This window comes from Cenococcum geophilum (genome assembly GCF_001692895.1).
Source record: "Cenococcum geophilum 1.58 unplaced genomic scaffold K441scaffold_4, whole genome shotgun sequence".
NCBI classification, from domain to species: domain Eukaryota; kingdom Fungi; phylum Ascomycota; class Dothideomycetes; order Gloniales; family Gloniaceae; genus Cenococcum; species Cenococcum geophilum.
The window spans coordinates 2,580,027-2,607,686 of NW_027137562.1; the positions used below are offsets into that span (position 1 = coordinate 2,580,027).

The following is a 27,660-nucleotide window of genomic DNA, read 5'->3' on the forward strand; positions in this document are numbered from 1 at the left end:
CCTTGCGGAGCATCGCTTCTGTCCGATTATAGCCCTTTTTACCTAGATATTCTAAAACCTGTAATCGCGTGTGAGCGTCCATTACAAGGCACATCACAAAAAAGAATAAAGTGATTGTTTTTTTAAGTCGGGTAAGGCTCAATGGTTCGATCCGTACTATCTTAGTTGTTGAAATTGATCCAGAGTTGTACTGCGGTCGTGTAATTTGATTAGGCGATGAGGAGTTTGGTAAATAGTGTGAATTCGCAGAAGGCTTTGGCAAGATATGCCTATTGTTTAACGAATGCACGTCCCGCAAAGATATTTTCGAGGAACGAGATGAGGCTCGCGAGTTTCTCGCTTTATCTTGTGGTGAATATGTTCCTCTCTCTAATTCAACAATTTACTCATAAATGTGGTGGTGGTGTCCGGGTTGATGAAGTTGGGTATTTTGGATATTGTGATTTTGCCATCTTGGGTACCATAATAGCGCCTCGTGCTAGTATTAAGACAGTTCGAGCAGATGAACACGTGCTCTCTGGAAGGATGATATACCCCGCTGCAGGGTACACTGCTCTGCCAGCACGGACCACAAAACGGCCGATATTTATCTCTCTCAGGGCGATATTGTGGCGCTGGTCCGTAGTTGCATTCTAGATGCAAATTCCGGCAGTATGTGCAAGGTGGCTCAGGGTGGCCGTGTTCGAACTTAATGAAGGCGCAAGGATGCTCCAAATCTTTCCTCATCGACTCCATATTCTTGCAAGGAGCATATAACCCCCCCGAATGTGCATTTAGAGGTGGATTTAAAGTCGACATGTTTGAAACGTCGGCTTCCGCTTGCGACGGGTTCGTGGAATTAGGTTCCAGCAGGCTTCCGGTGGCGGTCGGCGGATAATAAGTTGGGGAAAGGGCAAAGAGAAGACAAGAGTAGAAAAGACCTACAATTTGATTCAAATTTTGTTGTGACTGACTTCCTCCTGACGCTCCTGCCGGCGGAGGCACATTTGCCTGTTGCGACTGCATATGTTGCGGTGGAGGCATTCCTGCGCTCGGAGGCCCATTACTAACGCTCATGCTCCTCGCTCCTGGTCCACTAGGTCCAGGAGGTGGCCCAGACATTGTGAAAGAGTAGGTTATAGGGTGTTTGCCACTCGCTGTCTCTTTCACCTCGTCGCGATAGGTGAGTTGGTGGGGGTTTCCATGGACGTAGGTAGCCTCGAAGGGCGAAGGGAGCGTTCGTAAGGCTGAAGAAGGCTAGCAGAAAGTAAAGTGGCGAAAGGTAAAGGTATAGCGATTCTGTAGGCTACGCAGCTCTTGCTTTGTGTGGTGAAAGGCTACTATGAAGTTTGATGGAGTGCCGTTTAGCTCGCGGTCAAGCTTCTTGGAGAATTTCGCTAAGCCTGCCCTGCTGCAGACAGCCCATCCATTCAGCCTCGTTGGAACAATAACTTTGCCCTGTACGTCTCAATTAAACATCAATTACCTACAGACAGCAATTGACCTCTTCCACCCTAGACCATGGCCGCATCCAGCCCGCCTCCAGATGCTGAACAAGGGGCTCAGAAAACCCCTGCCGAACGCATCCAAGAGCTCAACACTATAAACGAGGTAGCTTCCTTTGCCCCGCCAACAAATCCTCTAACCGCTGTTTCCTCCGCAGCAAGTCCCACAAATACTCCATGCCGCAGGCCAAGCCGTCCAAGCACTCACCAATGCGCCCTTTCCCTCGCCCATGTCCTCGGCTGATGCGCTCTCTGCACACAAAGCTGCCTTCCAATCCTCCACCCACACCTTCTTTACCCTCGTAACAGCCATCGCAAACCAGCTGCATACCCAAGTCTACGCTCTTGAAACCGCTGGTATAATTCCTGCGAAGGAGCATCGTCCACAACGCGAACCTAACGCTGCCGACCTGGCCGAGATGGCTAAGTTTACGGGCGGAGGCGCCAGTGCCAACTCGCATGTAACGACAGATCCTGAAGCCGGCATAACAAATAGCGGGCTTGGGGAATTGGACGTAGGGTGGTTGAATGCGAGGGCTAGTGATGTTGGGAAAGGAATGGAGGCGGAAGTCTTGGGGCGAGTGAGGATGGTGCTTGAAGGAATGGATGGAACAGGAAAAGAACAAGAGAAGAGGGAGCATGTAGACGAAAGCATGCAGGACGCTTGGGGATGATAGGAATGCCTGTGACTTTAGATCCGATTGTCTTGGCATTTTGGCATTTGCGTACGTTGATTTTACGACATCGCCATGTGGTCATAGTTTGATATGCATAGCGAGGCGTTAGTTGTGAGCAGACTGGGGATTTCTGGGCGGCTCATGACTGATATACACTTGAATCTCAGAGTCATTTCATCTTTAAGCGAAACAGACGCCACTCTTCTCGCAGGACTTGGAAGGTCCTTAGATCCTAATTAAATTCCTCATATTCCTACCGAGATCCTAGTACAACAGATATCTAATCCAAGTTTTATAAATATATATTCCAAACCCTACTCTATTTCCAGACCAGCCAAATAAACAGTATTGATACAGTAGAGAGGTACAGTTCCGCGATAATCTAAGAGAGAGGCTGGACGCTGAGTAGAGCACGCCCCAACCTTCCTTTTGGCTTTGTCCTAGCTTACCTACTTATTTGCCATCTGACAACTCTTCGTTCATAACTCACTTCACTGGTTCCCATTACCAAACGTTTGTTTTACCGCTGCTCCTTTTGCAATTTCTACCTTTAAAGCCTGCCCCAATTCCGGCAATCCGATCTGTCTCTCCTTAGCCTGTTCCCCTTGGGCTTCCAGCTTCATCCCCTCCCTTTCCTCTATATCCTGATTCCTTCTCAACATTGCCTCCCTTAATCTCTTGAACCTTTCCAATCCCTTTGTCCTCTTCGTCTGGCGCTCTTTTTGCGCCTTGGATATGTACGGACCCGAATTATGTTTACGGATGACGGACGAGGAAGAGCCGTTATCTTTAGAGGACCTGGCGACTTCGGACTGCTGTGTCGGCCCAGTTCTGGCCTCGTCGGTCATGAACCGCATGTGCGCTTCAGCTTGGGCATGTCTATCGGCATCATTCTGCCATTTGGTGAGGTCGCCAATGGAACGTGCTGACTCTGGGCTATATTCGGCCTTGCCAAAACGCGTAGAATTACTTACCGCTCTCTCTTTGAGTAGCTTCTCCCGAAGCTTTGAAACGGTAGGAGAACTTTTGTTCTCTGGTACTTGATGGGCCATAATTTGGTTTCCAACTGTTCGATAGGCCCGATCAACATACATCAAAGCCATTTTCAAACGCTCGTTACGGTTGACGTGAGTAACTCGAGCAAGCGCTACAATATGGTCTCGTATCGTAACCGTTTTGGAGGGTAGTAGGACGCAGTGTAAAGTCGCTATCACTGCTTTGGTCGCTATTATTGGTGCGCTTGGAACATTTCCTGCAGGGAAACGGATATTTATGCCCGAAGCCTGTATCTTCTTAAATCCTTCTTTAGCATTACCCCGTGTGAAAGCGTCCGCAATAAATGAGCCTTTTTGGCTATTCGATAATACGTGGATTCGAAAATGACCCTTTTGCGCTAGAATGGCATTCAGGGTACGTGAAGGAGTACGGATGTTGAACGAAATTATTGGCTCAGGGTTAAGCGTGACGGTGTTGAAGGAAGATATTGTCATTGCTTGATGTGTCATTTGTTGCAATTCCATGCTCCAAGAACTTGCTGTTATGACAACAACTGGATGAGGCACATTCCGCATCAACTCACGCATTACTGATGGCGTCTGACTTGGTATCTTTACATTTCGGATGATTGGTCGGTCGATAGTGGATCTGTCAGTTGGCTCTGATATTGTTTCTTTTCCATTCCGCTTAGCTTCACCTCCGTCTTGGGCGGTATCCTTTGAGTTCCCTGAGCCTAGCTCATTCTCACTACTTCGAACAAGTACTGGAGAATGTAATTGAGTGATTGAGGGAACGAATGTCCTGCAGGCCAGCTGAGACTGATGAATGTGGAGCGGCAATCGACGACGGGTTAAAGGAGCATAGCTGCGGCGAGGTAGACTCTCTAATAAAGTATTAAGATGGTGTTTTCCACTATGATTAACACAAACAAAAGAGTGGGGTGCCTGTACGCATCATATCGTTCCACTTTGACAAAGCCGCGAAAGAAGCCCGCAGCCGCAGCCGCACGAGATGCCGTTATTGCTGCCAGAGAAAAGTTATTGAGTGGATGTTGCCATCGTGGGGATATTGGAAGAAGGTCAACCTAAAAGCCCACGGTGAATTGCTGTAATTGAGCGCCGTAATTGACTTTCGAATCATGTTTCGACTGGCAGTCCAAGACCGCCATCGAAGTCTTAAGGTCCGTGCACCAAAAAATCACCATAGCTATCGACGTTCACCATTTACGTCTCTCGCTCCACGAACGCTTCCTTAAATTCACTCAACGCAATAGTCATTCTGCGCTCTAATGGGATCTCCAATTCCCACACCAACAGCTCTCCGTGCCCTCCGCCGTGCCTCCCTCCACCCCCAGACTTCTCCTTCACATACACAAGCCCGGCACGCCTCCCTCCTACGGAGACCCAAACGCCCCTATACTTTTACACAACTCGTCACATTAAGCGACGGTAGCACCTTTCTGCATCGCACCACCTCTCCCGCTCCCGTATACAAATCCACAAAGGATCAACGGAACACGCCGCTATGGAACCCCTCGAGCCAGAAGCTTCTCAATGTAGAGGAGGACGAAGCCGGGAGGCTGAAGGCTTTCAGGGCTAAGTTTGGCAGGGGTTGGGATGCTGAGAGTGCCGAAGAGGTGGGCCATGATTTCTTTAGTGGATTGACGGCCGCCGCTGCGATTTCGGAGTAGTTGAAGAATGGACTGCTTTATGAAGCCTAACTGACTATTTATCCAACTAGGGAACCGAAGTTGAAGGCGGTTTGTCCAAGGGGAAGCATAAAGACAGCTTGATGGATCTAATAAGTGGTTATGGGAAGGAAACAGAGAGGGTGGAAGCGAAAGGGGTAAAAGAAGAGGCCGTAAAGAGTGGGAAAGGGAAGGGCGGTCAATAATAGGAAAGAGCCTACAGTGTGCTAAGGCTTAGGGGAATCATTGGACAGGAAACAAAAGTTGTGGGAAAAGGACAAGAATTTTGCTGCGGATTTTATGCCTGTATCATACTGTACTTTTGGGAGACGGCGTTCACATACGGAGGCAATGAACAAAGAGCAATTGATTGCCAGTGACCTCGACTTGGACATATCCTGTCATATATCCTACTTCTATGCGTGACACTGTACAGTAACGTAGTTTCACAGAACGCCAGAAACGATTGAGCCTCTCAAATGTTGCAAGTATTCCGTAACCTCTAGATTCGCGCATATCACCTATTTCTTATCCGACAAAAGCTGCCCCGTCGACATCGCCTGAAAATATTTCGGATGATCTGTCTCCGGAGGACGGAAAGGCCATTCTCTATATGCCTTGACAAGACTATCCAACATTTCTCTTGTCAGCATCCTCGCTCGGAAGTGGTCCATATTCAGCCTTCCACCCTTGGCCGGATCACGAAGCGCAGGAACCTTCTCGATTAATTGCGACGCTCCAGGTGCCACAGATCCAAGAGCTTGGGAGACCGTAAGACTGCCGTTTGCAAGAATGGGGATTAGAAAGTCTTGGAAATACTCTACATCTCGGAACGATTCACCCTCTGGTCGAGGCTCTGGTGTTATGTCGAGCAGCGAAGGTCTACCAGCTGGCCAGACTTCACCGTCATGGATTAATAACGGCTCAAAAGGCCTTTTGTCCCATTTGAGTCGAAGAATTGGAGATCGCAACGCAAGGCGATCGTCACACTCGGCGTCTAAGAGAACCTGTTCTGATCGGGTAAGTGCGCTCTTCTCTCTTTCGTACTCAGCGTTAAGTACATCGAGCTTTGCCTGTGCTTCTTGCTTCTTTACTTCGGATTTAGTGTTAAGAACGAAACATTCCATTCGATATATCTCCTCGGCTTTATCAACCAGGGCGTTACGCTTCTCTCGCTTGTGCTGGAGGTTTTTGGTTTGTGCGCGAAGATATGCCAGCCTCTTCCCATCAGGGCCGAGCATGGGCTTGCGCTGCTTAGTGGGACCTTTAGGTTTCGTTTTAAACTCTTCACGGGCCCCCTTGGCGATCTCGTCTTCCATTGCGACCCGCTCTCGCACCATCTCGGGCAAGAGGCCTTGCGTTGATATCCCCTGGCACTCCATTTCAATAAGAGAATCTAATGAACCTTGAACCCCCAAATCACCGTTCGCTGTGGATTTGCCAAAGAACTTATGTGCAAAAGCATGAAGGTTGTCTCGCCGATAGACGGGAACTTCGAGCCCAGCTTGTCGCATAGCCGCAAGTACCTGTGCTGAGCCTTCGAGCTCGGTTCTGAAATCTCGGCCGGCTCCCTGCCTTCCAGGAACTCTCGGGAGGCTTCTAGGGGAGGCTATTATGCTCGTGTTGCATATCTTCTGTAGCCCCATTGGAAATTTTTGCGGTTGTGCGATGGCCTTTGGAAGTAAGAAGTCTGAATCCTCGGCATTGACCCAAAGAAGCATTCTTACATGACCATACGCGTGGAACAACTCGTTGCTCCAGGCACTCTTGGTAAACCGGGAAATCACTTGACGGGCCATAGAACTGAATCCCAGACCAGGCATCACGGGGTCGTACGCAAATGACCCTGTGACGAGGAGCGCATTATTTAGCTGGTCCAGGCGAGGGTCTCCGGGATGTAATCTAGTTTGGTGTGGGAAATGGCCATCGCTGATAAGACGATCGTACGCACTGAAATCTCCGGTATCATCGATAATCAACTTGTACTTAGACCCCTGTTGGTTCAAAAGTTCTTCTAAGAATGGCTTGTAAAACTCAGGTTGAGACTCCAGTAGAATATGGCTGCGTGGTTGTAGGAAGTCATGAAGCTTGGAGGACCAGGTGCCTACGCCGGGGTTTATATCAAGGATGTCACAGCCTTTATGTCTCTGTAGCGAGGGGCCGATGTAGGAGAGGATGTCATCTGGAAGAGTGATAATTCTCAGTGCATAAGCTACTTTATTAATTGAATTTTGGAAGAGGAACGTACCGCAGAGCTGAGGACTTACAATCTGTGATCTAAATGGTGGTTTCCGAGCCGCTGTAAGTTGCATATGTTCGATGAACCGCCTGCTTAAAATCTCTGTGATTGGGAATTGTTCATTGGTTCTCATCTTAACACGAAGATCCTTGAGCTTGTCTGCTGAAGTGGCAGGCAACTTAGTGGCTTTGGCCACGCATCGATACTGTATCATGGGCCATACTAGAGCTTTCGGGGCCTTGGGCCGCAATTTTGCTGTTAAAATATGGCTAAAACTTTTCATTATGGTATATAATACATTAAAAACTAGCAATTTCGTAACAGCGTGGCCATTGCGAGGAAAATGGTCGATGTGATTAGGTGTTCACGGCCAGCTTCGGGGAGCTTCTCGATACTTGCAATTTTCTTGCACGGACCAACCCAAAATCCTAGGAACGAAAGCTCTGTGCTCTCTACCAATCACAGTCGCACGAATTAGGAAAGGAGGCAAGTTTAGAACTCCTAAGGCTATACGGAGGAGGTACCTCACCACGCTAAAGGTTCGCTAAGTCTCGCCGAATTTAGCCCACCACTAAAAATGTTTATCTTATCTGTTACAACTCTCACCTCTATAACTACTGACTAGGCTGGCGGAAAATATATATATGATGCTCTATGAGGAAGAATCTAAGGGGCTGGATGGCCCGAGAAGACATCTACAAGGTGTTGTTACGTGACCTATCACGTGCACGTCGCCGAGCTTTATCTCAGTTGACCCAGACTCTCGGAGAGGAATTCGGCCCGGGCCTCCCCACCTACGAACTTATGTGTACTTATGAGCCAATCAGCGGCTGCCACCGCCTCCCTTGGGCGGGGGTGAGGCCCCACAGGGGCCCACATTTAGCACCCTTGCAACTTATAGGTACTTATAGGCCAATTAGTATTAGGTGGCACGCTGTAGGCTTGCGTTAACTATTGCAGATAATTATAGAGCCCTGAGGCGGATTCCTTTTTAAGGGTCTAAGGGATTATAGGCGCGATTTATAAAGGTAGGCTAGCTGCCTAGTATACAACAATTGTATCGCCTTTAACGCGGTATATTACTCCCTAATATACTACCGCCTAACTTACTAATACTTCTATTTAAAAGCCCTTCTCCTACCCTATAGAACCTATTTATAATAGAGCCTAGCTATGTCTTAAGTGTATATTAAAGCAACTAAAATACCCTTAGCCGTCCCCCTTCTATATCTAGCCTCTTAAAATAGTTATTAAAAAAACATTATTAAACTATCTAAGCCCTCCTCTAATAACAGTAATAACGATTTAGGTAATAACTAAACAGGTAGTAATAAAAACAAAGCGTATAAGTCTTTATTAAGGCATTATAAGAGGTAGGGAAACCGCGCGCGGATATTATAAGCCGTAGTTAATATATTAAAAGAAAAAGGTTAAAGCTTTGCTTAGTTCTTATCTGCTTAGATTAAGGCAGATAATATAGGGGAGAAGGGAATTATAATTAAGCACTATTAGTATAGTTATATTTAATAGCGGTGTTAGGTTTTATTAGATGTAGTTATAAAAGACCTATAGCTAAGTAGTATCCTATATACGCGAATAAAATTATATATAGTGGAGCTAGATCACCTTATTTATAAACTATATTTTACTATATTTAATAAAACGTTAATAATTAAGGACTTAGACTTTAATATTATTATAAAGTAAGTATAAGCGGCAATAATATATAGCAAGGTAGATATTATTAAGCTATATATATATAATTATTATTATTATTATTTATTGCTTAACGTCCAATTTAGATCCCTATTAGGCCTACGCGGACTACTCCTTATATATATATAGGGAGAAAACTCTATTTAAGAAAACCCCGTAATCTATCTCCCCGCCTTTTAGGACTCGCCTATAAGGCGCCTATAAGGCGCCTACAAGTCACCTATAGTGCTTTATTACCTTACTTTTTAACCTTCTTAGGAACTACTACTGCCGTAACAAGCCTACGGACGCGCTAGTATTGTAAACTTTACTCTACCACTATAGAGTTATTAGGGGGCGCCTATTACTCGCTCCCCCCCCCGCCTTCTATTACTATTTCCTTTATAACCTAAAACTGGTTTAGTACATTTTAGCTAATAAGCTACTAGGTAACCGCCTTAAGGCCTTTTTATATTAAGAGTAGTATATTATAGTTCTTTATGCTAGCTACTAAGAGCATTACTTCTTAGTTAGTACGTAAGGGGCATAACAGTATTACGTGTTTTGGTGTCTGTCTTAGCTAGCTATATTCGCATTTTAGGCTACCTACTAAAACACCTATCTAGTAGAGCCAGTCTTTTAGTCCTATTATTCCTGTTTTTAAGAGTATTACTATTATATTTTCTGCTTTTATTAGGCCTTCTTAGAGCCCTAAAGTATTTACCCCCTATAGCGTTAACTATACTACGGCTTAGGTTCCTCTTACCTTAGTTAGCCTCTATACCTTTAACTTCTATATACCTCTCTAGCATTAGTCTAGCTAGTATTATATTACGGTAGATAGTTTCCTAGTATTCTTTTATGCTCTACTTTAGCTTCTTTTTTTTCTTACTATTATCTTTACTGGCCTCTTATGCGTTTCCCTTCCTCCTTTATATAGGCCTAGGCCCTAAAGCAATACTATTCTTCTTCTATTTTCTTTACCTATTTCTCTAATATATCTTCCCTACTTTAGGGTTATTAGTTTATTCTCCTATAGGGCGCCCTAGGGTCCCTCTATAGTTTATTTANGCATGTCTTAATATACTTTATAATATTAAAGTTATATTTATTTTACGCCCTTTATATTGCAGCGGCTTTAATATATAGTTATAGGGGGGGAATATTAGCTTCCTTTTTAAGCAGTGCTATAACCGTTCGCTTATATCCGCCTATTATACTTTAAAGGCAGGCTATTTAGACCTTTTAGAGTGATTTAAGGAGTAATTTAGGGGGGCCTTTCTTAGATTCTCTAATGGCCTAAATACTGGACCTATATATTATAGTTAGCCGGATAACTGCTGTATATAGTAGGCGTAACCTCTAAAAGCATAGACCCTATATAGAATTAACGATCTTAAATAATGCGATATACTATACTTAGCCCTTATAGGCTATTTATACCGCATATACGCTCTACTAGAGCTTACTATCTACCTATACTCCTAATACCCTTAGGCCCTAAACTGGTTAACCCCTAAAGCCTTAGATATAAATTATATGCTAAAGATCTATAAATTAGTTGCGTTTTCTTATAAAGTAGATTAGCTAGTATTTCTCTGGTAAGAATTAGACTCTATATTATCTTGCCTATTTTATATAGGTATTATAAGCTTTCTCTAGAGTTTTACAATTCTCTACGGCTATTAGCCCGTATATAATTAGGTTTGTGTTATTAATAAAGCCTATTCCCTAGGTCGCCCCTTTCTTAAAGAAGTTAAGTAGGTTGCTTATAAAGAAAAGGAAGAGTATAGGCGAGAGGGGTAATCCTTATAGTATTCCTATTACAACTATAATAGGGGGGCTTTAGTATCTGCTAAAAACTAGTAATGTGTCTTTCTAACCTATAAACCCTTAAATAAATTATATAATTTATTCTAAAAAGCCTTTTACCCTAAGGATATATAGGAGACGCTTATAGGGTATGTTATTATAGGCGCCGCTAATATCTAGGCTAAGCATTAATACTATAAAGTCCCTTCATATCGCTTATGCGGATTTAATAGTGGTAGTAAGTAGCATAAGTGCTAATAGTGTTAAGCGGTTCTTTCTTGCCCCTATTTAGCTTTATAGTAGTAGGTTATATTTCTTAGCTATATTTACTATATAGTCTGCTATTACCTTTTCTAAGATCTTACTAAGGGTGTTTTCTAAGGCAATAGGGCAGTAGCTTCCTGGGATTAAGTAATCTACTTTACCTTCTTTCTATAAAATAACCGTTATTATAAATCTTTTAAGTCGCGGGTAGTAGCCTACGGTAAAGTATACCCTGGCTATATCTATAAGCTAAGGTGCTATAAGTGGTCTATAGGTTTTTAAGGCCTTATTTAGAATCCTATCTAGTCCTAGTACTATATTATTTAAAAGGCAGCTAATAGTTTTAGCCATTTCCTCTATTATTATATCGCTGTTAACCCTTAGGCGAGTTACTAGTGTTTTACCTATAATATCGCTAAGGTCTACTAGAGCTAGTTAGGGGAAAAACCTTTCTATAAGGATCTTTACCTTCTTATTATTGTTATTAGTAGCCTGCTCTTTATAAGGGTAGTAAATATAAATCTTCTACTAGGCGCCCTGCCTTTTTCTTTATATATTTTACTATAGCTTAAAGGCCCTTATTATAGGGGAGGTGTAACGGTACTAGTGCGCGTTACCTGCCACATTTAACCAATCAGGATTTTCCATGCCCGGTATAGAAAATCGCTATTGGCTCGCTTACCACTAGCGCCTTGGCGGCCCTCGCGATATATCTACCAACTGCCCCTAAACGATTCTCCTTCTTCTTCTTCTCCTTAGCTTAGTATCTTTACTAGATAGCAATCCACAAGCTTTAGTTCAGAGGCATTTGTGCGAGCCGTTATATTATACTAAGCTCTCCTTACACTACCTGGGAAGGCCTTAATAATATCCCACCCCTAAAAAAGAGAAGATCTTCGTCTGTAATAACGCGTTAACGCGCTATACTTAGACATTAAAATAACTCTATATTGCCTGCGAAGGCCTTAATAATACCCTACTTTGCGAGCTAGATAGGACTAGACCTATACCCCCCAGAATTAAAACCAAATTGTATAATTCTAATAAACCCTAGGAAGCTAATAATGGCACCTAAAGCGAGCTTATCTAAAAGAGCTACCCTAACCCAAGAAGAACACGAGATTTAATTAGGATCTAAAATTAAAGATAATAATAACATTATAGACGTATATAAGCAGATTCGTACCCTAACGGCTAATTAAGAAGCCGATTATTTCTAAGCTTAAAGTATATAGGAGACCCTATAAGAGATCCTAAACAGCCTTACAGCTCTTTAAAGTAGCTTAGCTCCCCCTTTTAAAAGTCCTAGTTAACCTATCTACTTAACTAAAGATAATATACTAGGGAGTACGGAAACAATAACGAAGTAATTAAAGTCCGTTAAGCTCTCTAACCCCTAACTACTGTCTAATGGGATAAACCCTACCTTTAAGAATTGGAGGATTTAAATATAAGGAAAGCTCCGCGTTAACTATAACTATTTCCTTTTCAAAGAAGCTAAAATGCTTTACCTCTTTAGTTAAACTATGGGGGACGCCTAAAAGCACCTCTAAGCTAAGTTCGAGGACGAATTACCTATTTGGTTTATATCTGTTAACGAGATACTACAGCACCTAGCGACTATCTACGTAAACCTAAATAAAGTACGCGACGCTAGGTATGACTATAATCGCCTAATAATAAGACCGAACTAATTCTTTACTAAGTTCTAGACCTAATTTCTACACCTAGTAGGCGAAGGCTAGGTCCCCCTTAAAAACTACTAATTAGACCTATATAATAAACTAACGGTTTAATTATAAGAGAAGATCGCGGTAGCCCTAAACAACCTACTAACCTACTAAAGACTTACAGCCCGATATCTGTTATTAGATTTAGAACTACGGCAAATTAATACCCGCACCAATTAGCAGAAGAAATCCCATAGTAATTAAAAACCGACAATTATACCTGCTAGGGCTAGTACTAGAAAACTAGTGGAAAGTACCCCTATACCTAAGGTAGGTACAACTGCCCTTTAGCGGGCCTCTCCCGATTAACTATGTGCTACGCCCCTAACTAATACCCACTATAACACCCTAATTGACCCTACTACAGCCACGTGCTTTAACTGCGGAAAAGATAGATACCCTACCTTATCTTGCCCGGAGCTGAAAGATATAGGCGATATTAAGGAGATGGAGGAAGGAGAAACGTCCGACAAGTCGGGAAAAAAAGAACCCTAGGGAAAGACTTCCCCCTAGGGTACCCTATTAATCTTAAAGAGATTAATCTAAGTTAGTTAATAGGTGGAAAATACTTTACAGTTCTATATATAGTATCTTAAAATGTATATAGAGTTAATATAACCACCCTTATTAACACTAGAGTAAATGGTTTTGCCTTTATAAATACTACCTATATAACTAACGTTGCTAGGTTCCTAAATATAAAAGCCACCCAGCTAGAGAAGCCTGTTTAAGTAAAAGGCTATAACAGCTAAGCTGGTAAGCCGGTTACCTACATATTAAAGTTATATATTTCTCTTAATGGACGACGCCTATATGGTATACCCTTCTGCATCCTAGACCTAGGTTCCTATAATATAATCCTTAGTTAGAAGTAGATGTCCTATTTTAATATCTAGCTAAACGTACAATAAAAGTAGCTTATTTAGCCAAAGGAGAGACCGAAATTACCCTCCTTTATTAAAGAGATCCAAACTAACCGTAGGACATTAGCCGTAGAGGCGGATCCTACCTATAAGTAGGATATTAGGGACCGGGACCTAGCCTTTGTATAGGAAGACGCTCGCCGCGAAGCTGGTAAGAACCCTATGCTAATAAAGATACTCTCCCGTAGTGCTATAGTTAAAGAGGACTCTATATATAGAAGTGGAACGGATAGTAATATAAAAGTCGCCTAAGTTGCGGAGATCTAACCTATATAGAAGAGGACCTACTAATAGGATACGAGAGATAGCCTTTAGAAGATGCAGTAGGAGCTAAAGGGAGGAATGAGAAGGTCGATACCCTAGAAGCCTCGGAAATTATATACACCCCTACTATTACGTAACCCCCCTACGTTAGATATTGCGACTATTAGTGCTATAGGGTTCTACTTTAATATATACTAGAAGGATAATGAGGTTTTTATAACTAGCTTATACGAAATTAACTGGATTATTAACGAGAAGGAAGAAGGGCTAGCTAAGGAAAGTGATGAGGAGCTAGTTAAGCGCCTTCTTTTTACCTACCTCTTAAGCTACAGAGACGCGTTCTCAAAAGTAGCTTTAGATATGCTACCCCCCTACTAAACGTATAATTATAAGATTTAATTAGAAGCCAATAACTCGCTAGGATATAGCCCCCTCTACTAATAATTAATGGATAAGCTAAAGGTAACAAAGCAGTACTTAATTAATAACCTTAATAAAGGGTTTATCGAGCCTAGCTAAGCCCCTTTTACTTCCCCTATCCTATTTATAAAAAAGCCTAACNGAGGCCTTTGTTTTTGTATTAACTATTAAAAGCTAAACGCTATTACTTAAAAGGATTGGTATCCTATTCCTTTAATTAACGAGACCCTTATACGTCTAAGCTAGGTAAAGATCTTTACCAAACTTAATATCCGCTAAGCTTTCTACTAAATTAGAATAGACCCTATATCTAAAGATTTAATAACGTTCCGTACCTATTATAGGTTCTATAAATATAAAGTCCTTCCTTTTAGATTAATAAATGGGCTGGCTATATACCAAAGGTATATAAATAATGTCCTTTTTGACTACCTTAACGAGTTCTATATGGTATACCTAGATAACATCCTTATATACTTAGACGACGAACTTAAGTATAAAGTTTATATTAAGAAGGTCCTAGAGAGATTACGGAACGCGGGCTTATAAGTTAATATTAAGAAATGTAAATTTAGGGTAAAACGCATAAAGTACCTTGGGTTTATTGTGAGTACGGATAGGATTAAAGTTAACCCTAAGAAGGTTGAAGTAATCCGCAGCTGAAAGCCCCCTTATACTATAAAGGGGATCCAGTCCTTTCTTAGCTTTTATAATTTCTATTACCAGTTTATCCGTAACTATAGAGTTATAGTAAAGCCTCTTATACGACTTACCCGGAAAGATACGCCTTTTATATTTAATAATAACTGCATAGAGGCCTTTGGAGAGTTAAAGAATCAGCTTATCTCTTCTTTAATCTTATGTTATTATAACCTAGATCTTAAATTAATGCTAAAAATAGACGCTTCTAACGGAGTTATAGCGGGAGTCCTATTATAGTTATATCCGGACGGCGAATAGTACCCTATTACTTTCTTCTTAAAGATAATGGACCTAGCTAAGTGTAACTATAAAGTACACGATAAAGAAATATTGGCTATTATTTAATTATTGTCCTAATAGCGCGCGGAGCTTAAAGGCACGAACTCTTGGATTAAGGTCTATACTAATTATAAAGCCTTAGAGTATTTTATAATAATAAAGCAGCTTACTAGCTAATAGGCTTAATAGGCTAAAATACTCTCTTAATTCTTCTTTATAATTATATACCGCTTAGGTATATAAAACTCTAAGGCTAATACTTTAACCTAGAGAGAATAGGACGTAGGCCCCCAGGACGAGCTAAAGGCGCAANATNNGACACGCGCCCTCCTCNGTCCTAAANAGNTCNACCTANNNATNCTTAAGGAACTNAGCTCTAAAGAGAATAAGCTAGTACCTATAGAAGGAGAGTTCTTAGACGAGCNAATNGGATTAATTAACCGNATCTTAACCNNAAACCGNANNGTTAAATCCCTAAAGGCCCTCCGCAACTAGGCCTTAAAAGGTAACCCTAATTTAGAAATAGAAGAAGGACTGCTCTTATACTAAGAACGGCTTATAGTTCCGGATATTAATAACCTACGAACAGAGCTAATCCGTAAGGCCCACTGTTAAGTCTTAACGGCGTACCCTGGTCAGGATAAGACCTACCAACTACTAGCGCCCCATTACTATTGGCGAGGACTTCTATCTAATATAAAATAATTTATTAGAAATTGCCACGCCTATAAACGCGCGGATGCCCCTAGGGATTAAACTCCTAGGTAGTTATGTCTATTGCTAGTTCCAGAACGCCTTTAGCAATATATTATAATGGACTTTAAGTCGTTTCTAAAGGACGCCCACGGCGGCCTTTGTAGTAATTAACCGACTATATAAGCAATCCATCTCCCTCCCTTACTTTAAGACTATAACTGCAAAGGATATAGCTCGCCTTTACGTCGATAATATCTATCGATTCTACGGCGCTTCTAAATTAATTGTCTCTAACTATGGTCCTTAGTTTATATTAGACTTCTAAAATAAATTCTGCTGTATCCTTAGGATTAAGATTAAGCTCTTTACCGCATTCTACCCTTAAACTAACGGCTAAACTAAGATTATAAACCAGTACCTTAACTAGTGACTACGTCCCTTTATAAACTACTATTAGGACAACTAGTTGGAATTACTGCCTATAATAGACTACGCGCAGCTTACGCTCCCCTATAATAGCATAGGGATATCGCTATTTAAACTACTTAACGGGTACGCACTATAAACGTCCTTTAATTGGGATAGGCCTACTAAACCCGCTACGGCTTGCGAACGCCTTAGCTATAAAGAGGTCTAGGCATTTGCTAAGAGAATATACGGGGCCTAGAAGACTGCTTAAATAATTATAAAAAAGGCGTAAGAGAAGAAAGAGGCCGATGTAAATTAGTATCGTCGCGAAGTAGACTTCTAAGTAGGAGATAAGGTATAGGTGTTAATAAAGAACTAGAAAACCTAGAGGCTAAGCCGCAAGTTAGACCACCAAATGGCTAGTCTATATAAGATTTTAGAGAAGGTAGGACACTCCTTTAGGGTTAAACTACCGGATTTAATAAAGATCTACCCTATTTTCTCCCTAAACCGATTATAAAAGGCTGTAAACGACCCACTACCTGGATAGTATAACGACCCTCCGCCGCTAATTTAGATTGCAAAGGATAAGAAATAGAAAGTTGAAGAGATCCTAGCAGTTAAGAAGGTCCGTAGTGTCTTAAAATACCATATAAGCTAGGTTGGCCACGACGAGGACCCAGAATAGTATCCTGTATCTGATTTTAAGTACTCCCCCTATAAACTATAAGACTTCTACTTAGCCTACCTAGACCTCCCCGGACCACCAAGCAAGTTAGATAGCTGGATTAAATGCTAGGAAGAAGGGTTAGATAATTATAATAATCTAGACGACAATAAGGAACTTAGACAACGCCTAAGGGCAGGCTTTTTTTAAGAGGGGGGGGTAATGTGACGGTGCTGGTGCGCGTTACCTGCCACATTTAACCAATCAGGATTTTCCATACCCGGTATAGAAAATCGCTATTGGCTCGCTTACCACTAGCGCCTTGGCGGCCCTCGCGATATATCTACTAACTGCCCCTAAACGATTCTCCTTCTTCTTCTTCTCCTTAGCTTAGTATCTTTACTAGATAGTAATCTATAAGCTTTGGTTTAGAGGCATTTATGCGAGCCGTTATAGGAGGCTTGGGTTAAAAATATACTTATTTATAAACCGTCTCTAGTTATTCCTTACTTCTTTCTTTAGGGTATTCTTTAACTAATTTCTTATATCTTGCAATAGGAATACTATAAGGATTACTCCTCTCGCCTATACTCTTCCTTTTCTTTATAAGCAACCTGCTTAACTCTTTTAAGGAAGGGGCGACCTAGGGGATAGGCTTTATTGACGATATAAACCTAATTATATACGGGCTAACAGCCGTAAAGAATTGCAGAACACTAGAGAAAGCTTATAACACCTATATAGAATGGGCAAGACGATATAAAGTCCAATTCTTACTAGAGAAATACTAGCTAATCTACTTTATAAGAAAACGCAACTAATTTGCAGATCTTTAGTATATAATTTATATCTAAGGCTTTAGGGGCTAACTAGTTTAGGGCCTAAGGGTATTAGGAGTATAGGTAGATAGTAAGCTCCAGTGGAGCGTATATGCGGCGTAAGCGGCCCGTAAGGGCTAAGTATAGTATATCGTACTATCTAGGATCGTTAATTCTATATAGGGTCTATACTTCTAGAGGTCACGCCTACTATATATAGCAGTTGTCCGGCCAACCATGACGTATAGGTCTAGTATTTAGGCCATTAGAGAATCTAAGAAAGGCCCCCCTAAATCGCTCCTTAAACCACTCTAAAAGGTCTAAACAGCCTACCTTTAGAGTATAATAGACGGATATAAGCAAACGGCCACAGCACTGCTTAAAAAGGAAGCCAATATTTCCCCCCTATAACTATATATTAAAGCCACTATAATGTAAAGGGCGTAAAATAAACGCAACTCTAATGTTATAAAGTATATTAAGACACGCCTAAATAAACTATGGAGGGACCCTAGGGCGCCCTATAGGAGAATAAACTAATAACCCTAAAGTAGGGAAGATATATTAGAGAAACAGGTAAAGAAAGCAGAAGAAAAATGGTGCTATTTTAGGGCCTAGGCCTATATAGAGGAAAAAGGGAGACATGCAAGAGGCCAGTAAAGATAACAGTAAGAGAGAGAAAGGAGCTAAAGTAAAGCATAAAAGAACGCTAGGAAACTATTTACTATAATATAATACTGGCTAGACCAACGCTAAAGAGGTATATGGGAGTTAAAGGTACAGAGGCTGACTAAGGCAAGAGGAACTTAAGCCGTAGCATGGTTAACGCTAAAGGGGTTAAATACTCTAGGGCTCTAAGAAGGCCTAACAAAGGCAGAAAATATAATAGTAATATTCTTAAGAACAGGAATAATAGGACTAAAAGACTAGCTCTACTAGGTGGGTGTCCTAGTAGATAGCCTAAGATACGAATATAGCTGGCTAAGACAGATACCAAAACATATAATACTGTTATGCCCTTTACGCACTAACTAAGAAATAATACTCTTAGTAGCTAGTATAGAGAACTATAATACACTACTCTCGATATAAAAAGGCCTTAAGGCGGTTACCTAGTGGCTTATTAGCTAAAATATACTAAACTAGTTCTGGGTTATAAAGGAAATAGTAATAGAGGGTAGGGGGGCGAGTAACGGGCGCCCCCTAATAACTCTACAGTGGTAGAGTAAAGTTTGCGATACTAGCGCGTCTGTAAACTTATTACGGCAGCAGTAGTTTTTAAGAAGGTTAAAAAGTAAGGTAGTAGAGCACTATAGGTAACTTATAGGCGCCTTATAGGTGCCTTATAGGCGAGTCCTAAAAGGCGGGGAGATGGATTACGGGGTTTTCTTAAATAGAGTTTTCTCCCTATATGTATATAAGGAGTAGTCCGCGTAGGCCCAATAGGGATCCGAATTGGACGTTAAGTAATAAATAATATAATTTCTTATGTCTTTATGTTGTTTCTCGTCTTTAGGGTTATAGCTACTTATATATTTCCTTCTTACTTATTATTAGCTAGTAATAAAAACTACGTATTATGCGGACTATACGTGTTATATATAGGGGCCCGGTTTTAAAACTAGGCAGTGCTCTTTTAGCCTATTTTTAATTACTACCTAAATCCTTTCTAGTCTTTAGTTAATTTCCTTAGGGGTGACTAATAAGCCTTGCTTATTTAAAATTAGGTGGATTTCTTCAAGGTTTTAGAGTTGTTATTTAACTATATTAAGGAAACTATTTATCTTAAGCTTCCTTATTACATATCTTTTACTACTTAGTTACGCCTTAATATCTAAATCTAGCTATATCTGGGTGGGGATATAGTCTAAGGCGAGTGCCTATTCTTCTTTAGGGTTATACCTTTTAAGTTTTTAGTATAGGCCTTTATCTATAAATATAAGGTTAATTATACTTCTAGAGGTTCCTTATTACCATATAGTTACTCCTAGGGGGGTAGCTAACTTAAGGCCCTAAGTATCTATAGCTCTTAGTAGGTACTCTACCTATTAATTAGCAGCAATATAGATACCCCCCTACTACAGGTAGTAGAGGTTTATATCTCCTAGTAGGATAAACTCTATATCTTTAGTTTCTAGCAAGCTTATTACTAATATAATATTCTCTATTTATAAGACCCCTTTAACCCTAGGGTTATATATATTAATAATTTATACTAGTCCCCTATATATCTAGATTATTATAACTATAATATCTAGGTTAACTGCCTGCTATAATTATAAGGATAGGCTAATAGCCTTACTAATTATAAAGCATATATATATGGCTGCTTTTGGTTTATATAGGAGCTAAAATCCTTAGGGGCAGTATATTAATTGTGTGTAGGTATTATAGTACGGCTCTTATATAGTAAGGATATAGTATTTTTCTAGATTTAGACTATCTAGTAAAGGCCTTATAAAACGGTGGTTTATATTACCGCAGTTATACTATATAATGGATAGGTGGCGGACCCCTAGCAAGGGTCTTTCGCCTTTTCTTTATTCCTTGCTTCTTCTATTTCTACTTTCTTTAAAATATTTAAAACTTCTATCTCTTATATCTATACCCTAGTTACTACTTATTTTATATAAAGCCTTTTATTCCTATATTTTGTATTTCTACTAGCGCTTTTATATTTAAATCTATTATTATTTCCGGTTCCTCCTCTATTTTTACTAGCTAGCTATATACCCTTAGTAGGTCGGCTATAAATAATATATTTACCGCGTTAAATCTAATTCTTAATTATCCTAGTCTTAAGCTTACTATAGCTATCTATAGGGGTCTTCCTATAGGGCGTTCTCTCCCTTATATCCCCTATAACCCTTATATCCCTATATAGTTTAGTAATATTACACGGCGCCGCTTTTAGCCCGTTAAGGCTTAGGATAGCTAGCCTAGCCCCCTAGTACTAAAGGTAGGAAACGCTAGGAAGGTACCTATGTCCCCCTAGCTTATCGCCTATTATTTCTATTTATATAACCTAGCGTATAGTTATTCCCGTAGCTATTAAGCCTTTACCTTCCACCTTCTATATTTAATATAGTCTTCTCTCTTCTACGCCTTATATATACTTTAGTAGCAGTTTATATATTTTATTTAGTCTTAATTTAAGTAGTGTCTTATATTATAGGGGGCCTGTATAGTGGCCGCAGCACACCTATACTGCGTATATGGATTAGGTGTGTCCCTATTATATATAGCAGTAGTATTATTTTAGGCGTAGTCTATAGTTATAGAGCCTTATATTATATATAAGGCTATTTATAATTATTTATTTTTAGATAAGGAGTTTTTGCATTCTTAGTATATATATACTAATAATAAGGGAGCTATACGTTTAACTAGTGTCTCCCTAGCAAGTCTTTGGCGACCCTTATATCCTCTTATTATTCTTATTATTTACTTAGTTTACATTTTCCTATTAAAGCTATTAGATTTAGGTAATCTTAAGGCCTAGTATAAGGCGTTTTATATATTTTACTATCTCTTATATAGTTACTATATTGTCCGCCTAGCGTCCCTTTTCTACTCTAAGGCTTATAAAAACCGCTAGGACTTTAATTAGGTAGTCTTTATAGAGCACTTTTATACTAATATATTCTCCTAGCCTATTCCTTACCCTTATGGCTCGTTTCTTTACCTATTAGTCCTTTAGGGTAACTCTAATATTTCCGCTTTTAAGGTATTAGACTATAACTGCGTTATAAACCTCTTTATAAATCTCTATAAGAACTTCTATTTCTAATTATCCCCTAAACCCCTCTACTTTTTCTATATTTAGTTATATTATAATTATATACCCGGTTATTATCTTAAGGGGGGTAGGTTCCCTATACTGTGGAAGCACAACTACGGCGGCCTAGGTACGGTTCGCTAGTAAGGGGGTTTTTTATTTATTTTTAATTTTGCTTAGCTATTAGAGGATTTAATTAAGGGTTTACTAAAGGGGCGCCTAAGGTTTTCTAGACTGGCGGAGCCATTTTACTAGCTATATTAGTTTGTTATAGCTAATAGTTACTTCCCCGCAATTCTAGATACTAAACGCGTCTAATAGGCTTTCTATTTTGTTAGATACCTTCTTAATAGAGGTGTTTCTGCTTTATAGTGTGGTATTCGCCCGTCTTTATTGTAAAGGGCCGTTATTAGGCGTAGATCTAGCGGTTGCGCGCAAGTGCGAGCTACCGTCGGTCGATGTGTGCCTCCCCTGCGATGTATACATCTTAGGGGGATTCTCTAGGTGTTTTTCAGGGTTCTTTTTGGTTGGTTTTAGTCTTTTTAGGCCGGGTATAGCAAGAGCTCCTTTCTAAGGGTAAATAATTAAGGAGGCTGTTACGGACGCTTTTAAGCTATATATATAAACTATATAAAAAGGTTAAGACATTATATAAGGGAAAAAGGTAATAAGATAAGAAGAAAGGGTATATATTATTAACTTAGTTACTTAGTTAATACGTATATAGAGTATTACGGCTTATATAAATGCCTCTAAACTAAAGCTTATAAAATGCTATATTACGAAGATACTAAGCTAAGAAGAAGAGGAGAGGTATATATAGGAGGTAGAGGCGTAACATATACGCGTTATAATGCTAAGTCCTTAGCCGAACCCCTAACTAGGCTCCCTATCTAGGTTACGCGTTACGGTGCCGTAATATTACCCCCCCTTTAAAAGAAAGCCTGCCCTTAGGCTTTATTGGAAACGAAGTAAAACTAAAGAAAAAAAGATATAAGTGCGTTTGGACTAAGTATATAAGGCAATTATAGGTTACGTAGAAGCGCTAGAGTAGAAATGGTAGCCGCTAAAACTCTTAGTAAGGATCTGGCTAATTAGAGAACTTTAACCGGTAGTTAAAGTTCCTAGACATCTAAAGGCCTTACATAACGCGTAAATTTAGGTAGCCGTATATTATAGTAGGCTTTATTCCTTAGGCCTTAGGGCGTTCTTATCTCTATACTCTTTTAATAACTTATTATTTTTATTATACTAATATTCTATTTACTTGTCTAAGTACTTTAGGGGTCTAGGTAAGTTAGGGTATTAATTATAAAACTCCTTAAGCTTTTAGGGGTAGCCTATAAAGTTCTAAATAAGGTACTAGGTTAGGTCTAGGTTATAGCCCTTTTATTAAATATAGTATTTTAGCGCTCCTTACACTAGCTTATATACTAGTATTTCTTTAACTTCCTATTTATTATTACTAATAACTTAAATTAGTAGGGGAGGCTTGTTCTTCTACCTGGGTAATAGGTTACTTATAGCTTTCTATAACTTATCTAGCGAGAAAATAAGGTAAACTCTAATTAAATCCGGGAGATTTACCTTATATAAGTTGCCTACCTTTTTTAGGACCTTATATAGTCTTGCTATCTAGTAGTTTAGCTTACGGCTAGGCCGCTTAGTCCTCTAATTCTTTGTTATAACTTAGACCCTATTACTAGGAGCAAAGTTAGGTTCCTAGCGGTATTTGTTCGCCTACTATTTTATTAACCTTTAGGCTTTTTCTAAGTTCTTATAGGCTACCGCCTAGGCCTCTTTTAAGCGTTTAGTATACTACTAGGCCTTACTATAGAATAGTTTCTTATATACAGTTTAGGGTTCTTCCGGTCTTTTTTAGTTAAAGCTTATATAGGGTAAGTAGCCTATTTTTAGCTAAATAGGGGCAAACCCTATAAAGTTATAGGGTAGGGTCACTTAGGTATAGTTTATTAGGAGGAGTAGTTTAGACTAGTTATTCTAGAAGTAGTTAATAAAGGGCCAGAGTCTCTAGTCTAAATACTAATTTATAATCTCTATCTAACTATCTATCTAAAGGTAATACGCTATAGAGAGCTTTAGCTTAATACCTAGGATTTAGGTAAACTCGTTCTAAAAGGCTAATATAAACTACGGCTTATAATTAGATATAATAGTATCTAGCAGTCCGTAAATTTGGTAGACGTAGTAAATATATAGCTGGGCCGCCTCTTTAACATTAATATTCTTATAGCAGGGGATTAAAAATAGGCGCTTACTAAAGCGGTTAACTAGGATTATAACTATATTATATCCGTTATAGTTTATAGGTAGTTTATAAAAGTTTATAGAGATATATTATTAGGGGCGCTCTAGTATTAGGAGCGGTTTTAGTAGTCCTAGGGTCTTATCTTATGGGATTATAGCTCTTTAGTAGTCGTCGTAGTTCCGTATATATTAATTAATATTTATAGCCATTTTAGGCCAGTAGTAGCGGCCGCTAATAATTTTATAGGTTTTATTTTTACCGGGGTATACTATAAAGACTTAGTAATAGGCTTCGCGAATTAATTTAGTCCATAAATTGTTAACGTTAGGGACTATAAGCCGCTCTTAATATAGGAGCAATCCTTCCTCTATTTTAAAATTAGGGTCTCCTCTTATAGCTTAATCGCAGAGGGCCTTTAGGGCGTTAGCCGTGTGGTTTACAGTTAAGAGGCAGTTAATTAGCCCTATTAGTTTGTCTAAGGACTCCTCTATTAGTGCTAGCTTATTTTACTAGAAGTTTAGCTCCTTAAGGATCTATAGGTTAAGCTATTTAGGATAAAGGAGCGCGTACGTCCGGTATTAGGTCTTTAGCTCGTCCTAAGGTCCTATATCTTATTCTCTTTAAGTTAGGGTATTAGCCTTAGAGTTTTACTTATTAGAACGATATATAATTATAAAGAATAATTTTAAGAATACTTTAGCCTACTAGGCTTACTATTTAGTAAGCTGCTTTATAGTTATAAAGTACTTTAGGGCTTTATGATCTATATATATCTTAATCCGGGAGTTTATACCTTTAAGCTCCGCATACTATTAGGATAGCGATTAAATAATAGCTAGTATTTTTTGGTTATATATTTTATAGTTATACTTAACCGGGTTTATTATTTTTAAAAAGAAGGTAATAGGGTACTATTCGCCATCCTAATATAGCTGTAATAGGATTCCCGCTATAACTCCGTTAGAAGTATCCATTTTTAATATTAATTTAAGGTCTAGGTTATAGTGATAAAGGATTAAAAAAGAAATAAGCCGCTTTTTTAACTCTTTAAAGGCTTTTATACAGTCACTATTAAAGGTAAAGGGCGTATCTTTCCGGGTAAGTTATATAAGAGGCTTAGCCACAACTCTATAGTTATAGATAAACTAGTAGTAGAAGTTATAAAAACTAAAAAAGGACTAGATCTCTTTTATGGTATAAGGGGGTTTCTAGTTATAGATTGTTTTAACCTTCTTAAAATTAACTTTAATTCCTTTTATAGTAATAATAAACCTAAGGTACTTTGTACATTTTACTCTAAATTTATATTTCTTAATATTAACTTATAAGCCTACGTTCTGTAGTCTCTTTAGGACCTTCTTTATATAAACTTTATACTTAAGTTTGTTATTTAAGTATATAAGGATGTTATCTAGGTATACTATACAGAATTTATTAAGGTGGTTAAAAAGGACATTGTTTATATACCTTTAGTATATAGCTAGCCCATTTATTAGTCTAAAAGGAAGGACTTTATATTTATAGAACACATAATAGGTACAGAATATTATTAAATCTTTAGATGCAGGGTTTATTCTAATTTAGTAGAAAGCTTAGCGGATATTAAGTTTAGTAAAGATCTTTACCTAGCTTAGACGTGTAAGGGTCTCGTTAATTAAAGGAATAAGATACTAATCATTTTAAGTAATAGCGTTTAGCTTTTAATAGTCGATATAGAAATAAAGGCCTTTATTAGGCTTTTTTATAAATAGAATAGGGGAAGTAAAAGGGGCTTGGCTTAGCTCGATAAAACCTTTATTAAGGTTCTTAATTAAGTACTACTTTATTACTTTTAGCTTATCCATTAATTATTTATATAAAAGGCTATATCCTAGTAAGTTATTAGCTTTTAATTAAATCTTATAATTATATGTCTGGTAAGGAGGTAACTTATTTAAAGCCGCTTTTAAGAATATATTCTTATATCCCGTATAAATAGTAGGAAGGAGGTGTTTAACTAGTTCCTTATTAGTTTCCTTAGCTAGCTTTTCTTCCCTCTTATTAATAATCCGGTTAATTTTATATAAGCTAGTTATAAAGACCTTATTATCCCTCCTATATATATTAAAGTAGAATACTATAGCGCTAATTACTGTAATATCTACTATAGGGGGGTTGCGTAATAATGGGGGTGTATAGGACCTTAGGGGCTTCTAGGGTAAAGGCGTTATTATTACTCCTTTTAGCTCCTATTATATCTTTTAAAGTTTATTTCTTATGTCCTATTAGTATATTCTCTTCCATATTAGTTAAATTTATATAATTTAGATATTATCTATATCGCCATTTATCCCACTACCATATATAGAGTTTTTATCAACTATAGCGCTCTAGGGGAGTATCTTTATTAGTATAAAAGAGTTCCTTCCGGCCTTATAATGGGCGTCTTCTTAGGTAAAGGCTAGGTTGCGGTCCCTAATATCTTACTAATAGATAAGGTTAGCCCTCGCGGCTAGTGTCTTACGGTTAGTTTAGATTTCCCTAATAAAGGAAGGTAATTTTAGTCTATCCTCTAGCTAGATAAATTATCTTTATTATATATTTAGCTAAATATTAAAATAGGATATCTATTTTTGGCTAAGGATTATATTATAGGACCCTAGGTCTAGAATACAAAAGGGGATACTATACTAGCGTTATCCATTAAGAGCGATATATAACTTTTTATTTTTATTTTTTATCCGTTGTATTATACTACGTACAATACTGCGTATGCAGCCTTTTGGCTATGGCGCTATAGTTCTATATACATAAATCCTTTTCTTAGGCAGCTTAATATATACTAGTAGCTATGTCCTAGTAGTTTATAAACCCCTAAATTAGGAGTTTATAGTTTCCTAATAAAATACTAAGATACTACAACTAATAGGGAATAAGAAAATGGTAAGAAAAACTGTAAGAAATCCTAACCCCTATCCCTGTCCTTTTGCTCTCTACTACCTTTTACCTAAAAGCCTAGTAGGAGTTACCTCCTTCTAGACTCCTATTAATTTTATTCTTCCATAGAATCTTCTATACTAGTACTATGTACTAGTTTAGCTGCTCTAAGATTCTCGCAGTCTTTACTATTAGCAAAGTGTTTTTCTTTACAATTAATGCAAAGAGGGGTGGTATGCTTGNAAGGCCTGCCGCTTATTAAGCAGGTAGGACAGCAGTGGTCTTTAGATAGATGTGCAGCCGCATAATATCTATAGGCCCTATTAGAGCATCTGTCTCCTATATGGCCAAATTTTTGGCAGCTATTNCACTGCGTAGTAGGAGAGACTTCGAGGTATTTTACTACCTTAGTAGCTGTACCTGCAATTAATATCTCTTTTTACTTAAGGATTTCTTATCTTTTTTCTTTGTTCTCTATAGTAAAAACTATAGAGCCAAATCTGGTCTGTGGATCGTGTCTTTTTACACTAGATAATATCCATTTAGGTAGTCCTTGTATCCTTATAGGATTAAAAGTCTCAATTTCTTCTTTTAGAAGCTTAGAGCCTCCTTCTCCTAAGAAAGGTAGGGTAGGAACNCCATGGGCTATAATTTAAACCCATAGTTCTAGTTTTTGTTCTCTTTAAAAGGTAAAGCAGTTATGCCAGATTTCCTTATATTTGACTAGGAAATCTGCATTATACTCTTCCGTAGTCGTAAGGAGAATATTTTGTTTTCCTTTAGTTCTAGCTATAGATGCTAAAACCGGTTTTTCTACTTGCAGTTTTGATGNAAATAGTTAATTNACTTTNTTTCGTATAGAGAAGGTATNTANAGGTTNNTCCTTTTGGTCTGTAATTANGACTAGCTTTCTTTCTTATAGCTGCTTTTTCTTAC

The 27,660-nt window shown here is 39.0% G+C and overlaps 5 protein-coding genes across 5 annotated transcripts; 2 read left to right on the forward strand and 3 right to left on the reverse strand.

Annotated features, from left to right (window-relative positions):
* Positions 1 to 5: 5 nt before the first annotated feature.
* K441DRAFT_652787 (uncharacterized protein) lies at positions 6 to 956 on the reverse strand (the record flags this gene model as incomplete). Its single annotated transcript, XM_067647422.1, has 1 exon — positions 6 to 956. A coding segment is annotated over exon 1 (424 nt), but the record flags the coding sequence as incomplete, so codon positions are not given.
* A 487-nt stretch (positions 957 to 1,443) lies between these two features.
* Positions 1,444 to 2,375, forward strand: K441DRAFT_652788 (uncharacterized protein). The gene is made up of 2 exons (XM_067647423.1): positions 1,444 to 1,590; positions 1,643 to 2,375. The coding sequence occupies exons 1-2, from the start codon at positions 1,501 to 1,503 to the stop codon at positions 2,156 to 2,158; spliced, it is 606 nt and encodes a 201-aa protein (XP_067508831.1). The 5' UTR covers positions 1,444 to 1,500; the 3' UTR covers positions 2,159 to 2,375.
* Positions 2,376 to 2,406: 31 nt separating this feature from the next.
* Positions 2,407 to 4,203, reverse strand: K441DRAFT_652790 (uncharacterized protein). Its single transcript, XM_067647424.1, has 2 exons — positions 4,108 to 4,203; positions 2,407 to 4,040 (listed from the first exon to the last, which is right to left on the reverse strand). Exons 1-2 carry the CDS (start codon positions 4,112 to 4,114, stop codon positions 2,653 to 2,655), a joined length of 1,395 nt encoding a protein of 464 aa, XP_067508832.1. The 5' UTR covers positions 4,115 to 4,203; the 3' UTR covers positions 2,407 to 2,652.
* A 174-nt stretch (positions 4,204 to 4,377) lies between these two features.
* Positions 4,378 to 5,311, forward strand: K441DRAFT_602494 (mitochondrial 54S ribosomal protein bL31m). Its single transcript, XM_067645270.1, has 2 exons — positions 4,378 to 4,793; positions 4,898 to 5,311. The coding sequence occupies exons 1-2, from the start codon at positions 4,446 to 4,448 to the stop codon at positions 5,048 to 5,050; spliced, it is 501 nt and encodes a 166-aa protein (XP_067508833.1). The 5' UTR covers positions 4,378 to 4,445; the 3' UTR covers positions 5,051 to 5,311.
* A 54-nt stretch (positions 5,312 to 5,365) lies between these two features.
* Positions 5,366 to 7,216, reverse strand: K441DRAFT_702838 (S-adenosyl-L-methionine-dependent methyltransferase; the record flags this gene model as incomplete). Its single annotated transcript, XM_067653430.1, has 2 exons — positions 5,366 to 7,026; positions 7,093 to 7,216. 2 exons carry the CDS (start codon positions 7,214 to 7,216, stop codon positions 5,366 to 5,368), a joined length of 1,785 nt encoding a protein of 594 aa, XP_067508834.1.
* Between the last annotated feature and the right edge of the window lie 20,444 nt (positions 7,217 to 27,660).

Coding starts and splice junctions, on each gene's coding strand:
- K441DRAFT_652788 (XM_067647423.1), top strand. CDS start 1,501: ATGGCCGCATCCAGCCCGCCTCCAGATGCTGAACAAGGGGCTCAGAAA. Junction 1,591..1,642: donor AGCTCAACACTATAAACGAG/GTAGCTTCCTTT, acceptor TTTCCTCCGCAG/CAAGTCCCACAAATACTCCA.
- K441DRAFT_602494 (XM_067645270.1), top strand. CDS start 4,446: ATGGGATCTCCAATTCCCACACCAACAGCTCTCCGTGCCCTCCGCCGT. Junction 4,794..4,897: donor ATGCTGAGAGTGCCGAAGAG/GTGGGCCATGAT, acceptor TTATCCAACTAG/GGAACCGAAGTTGAAGGCGG.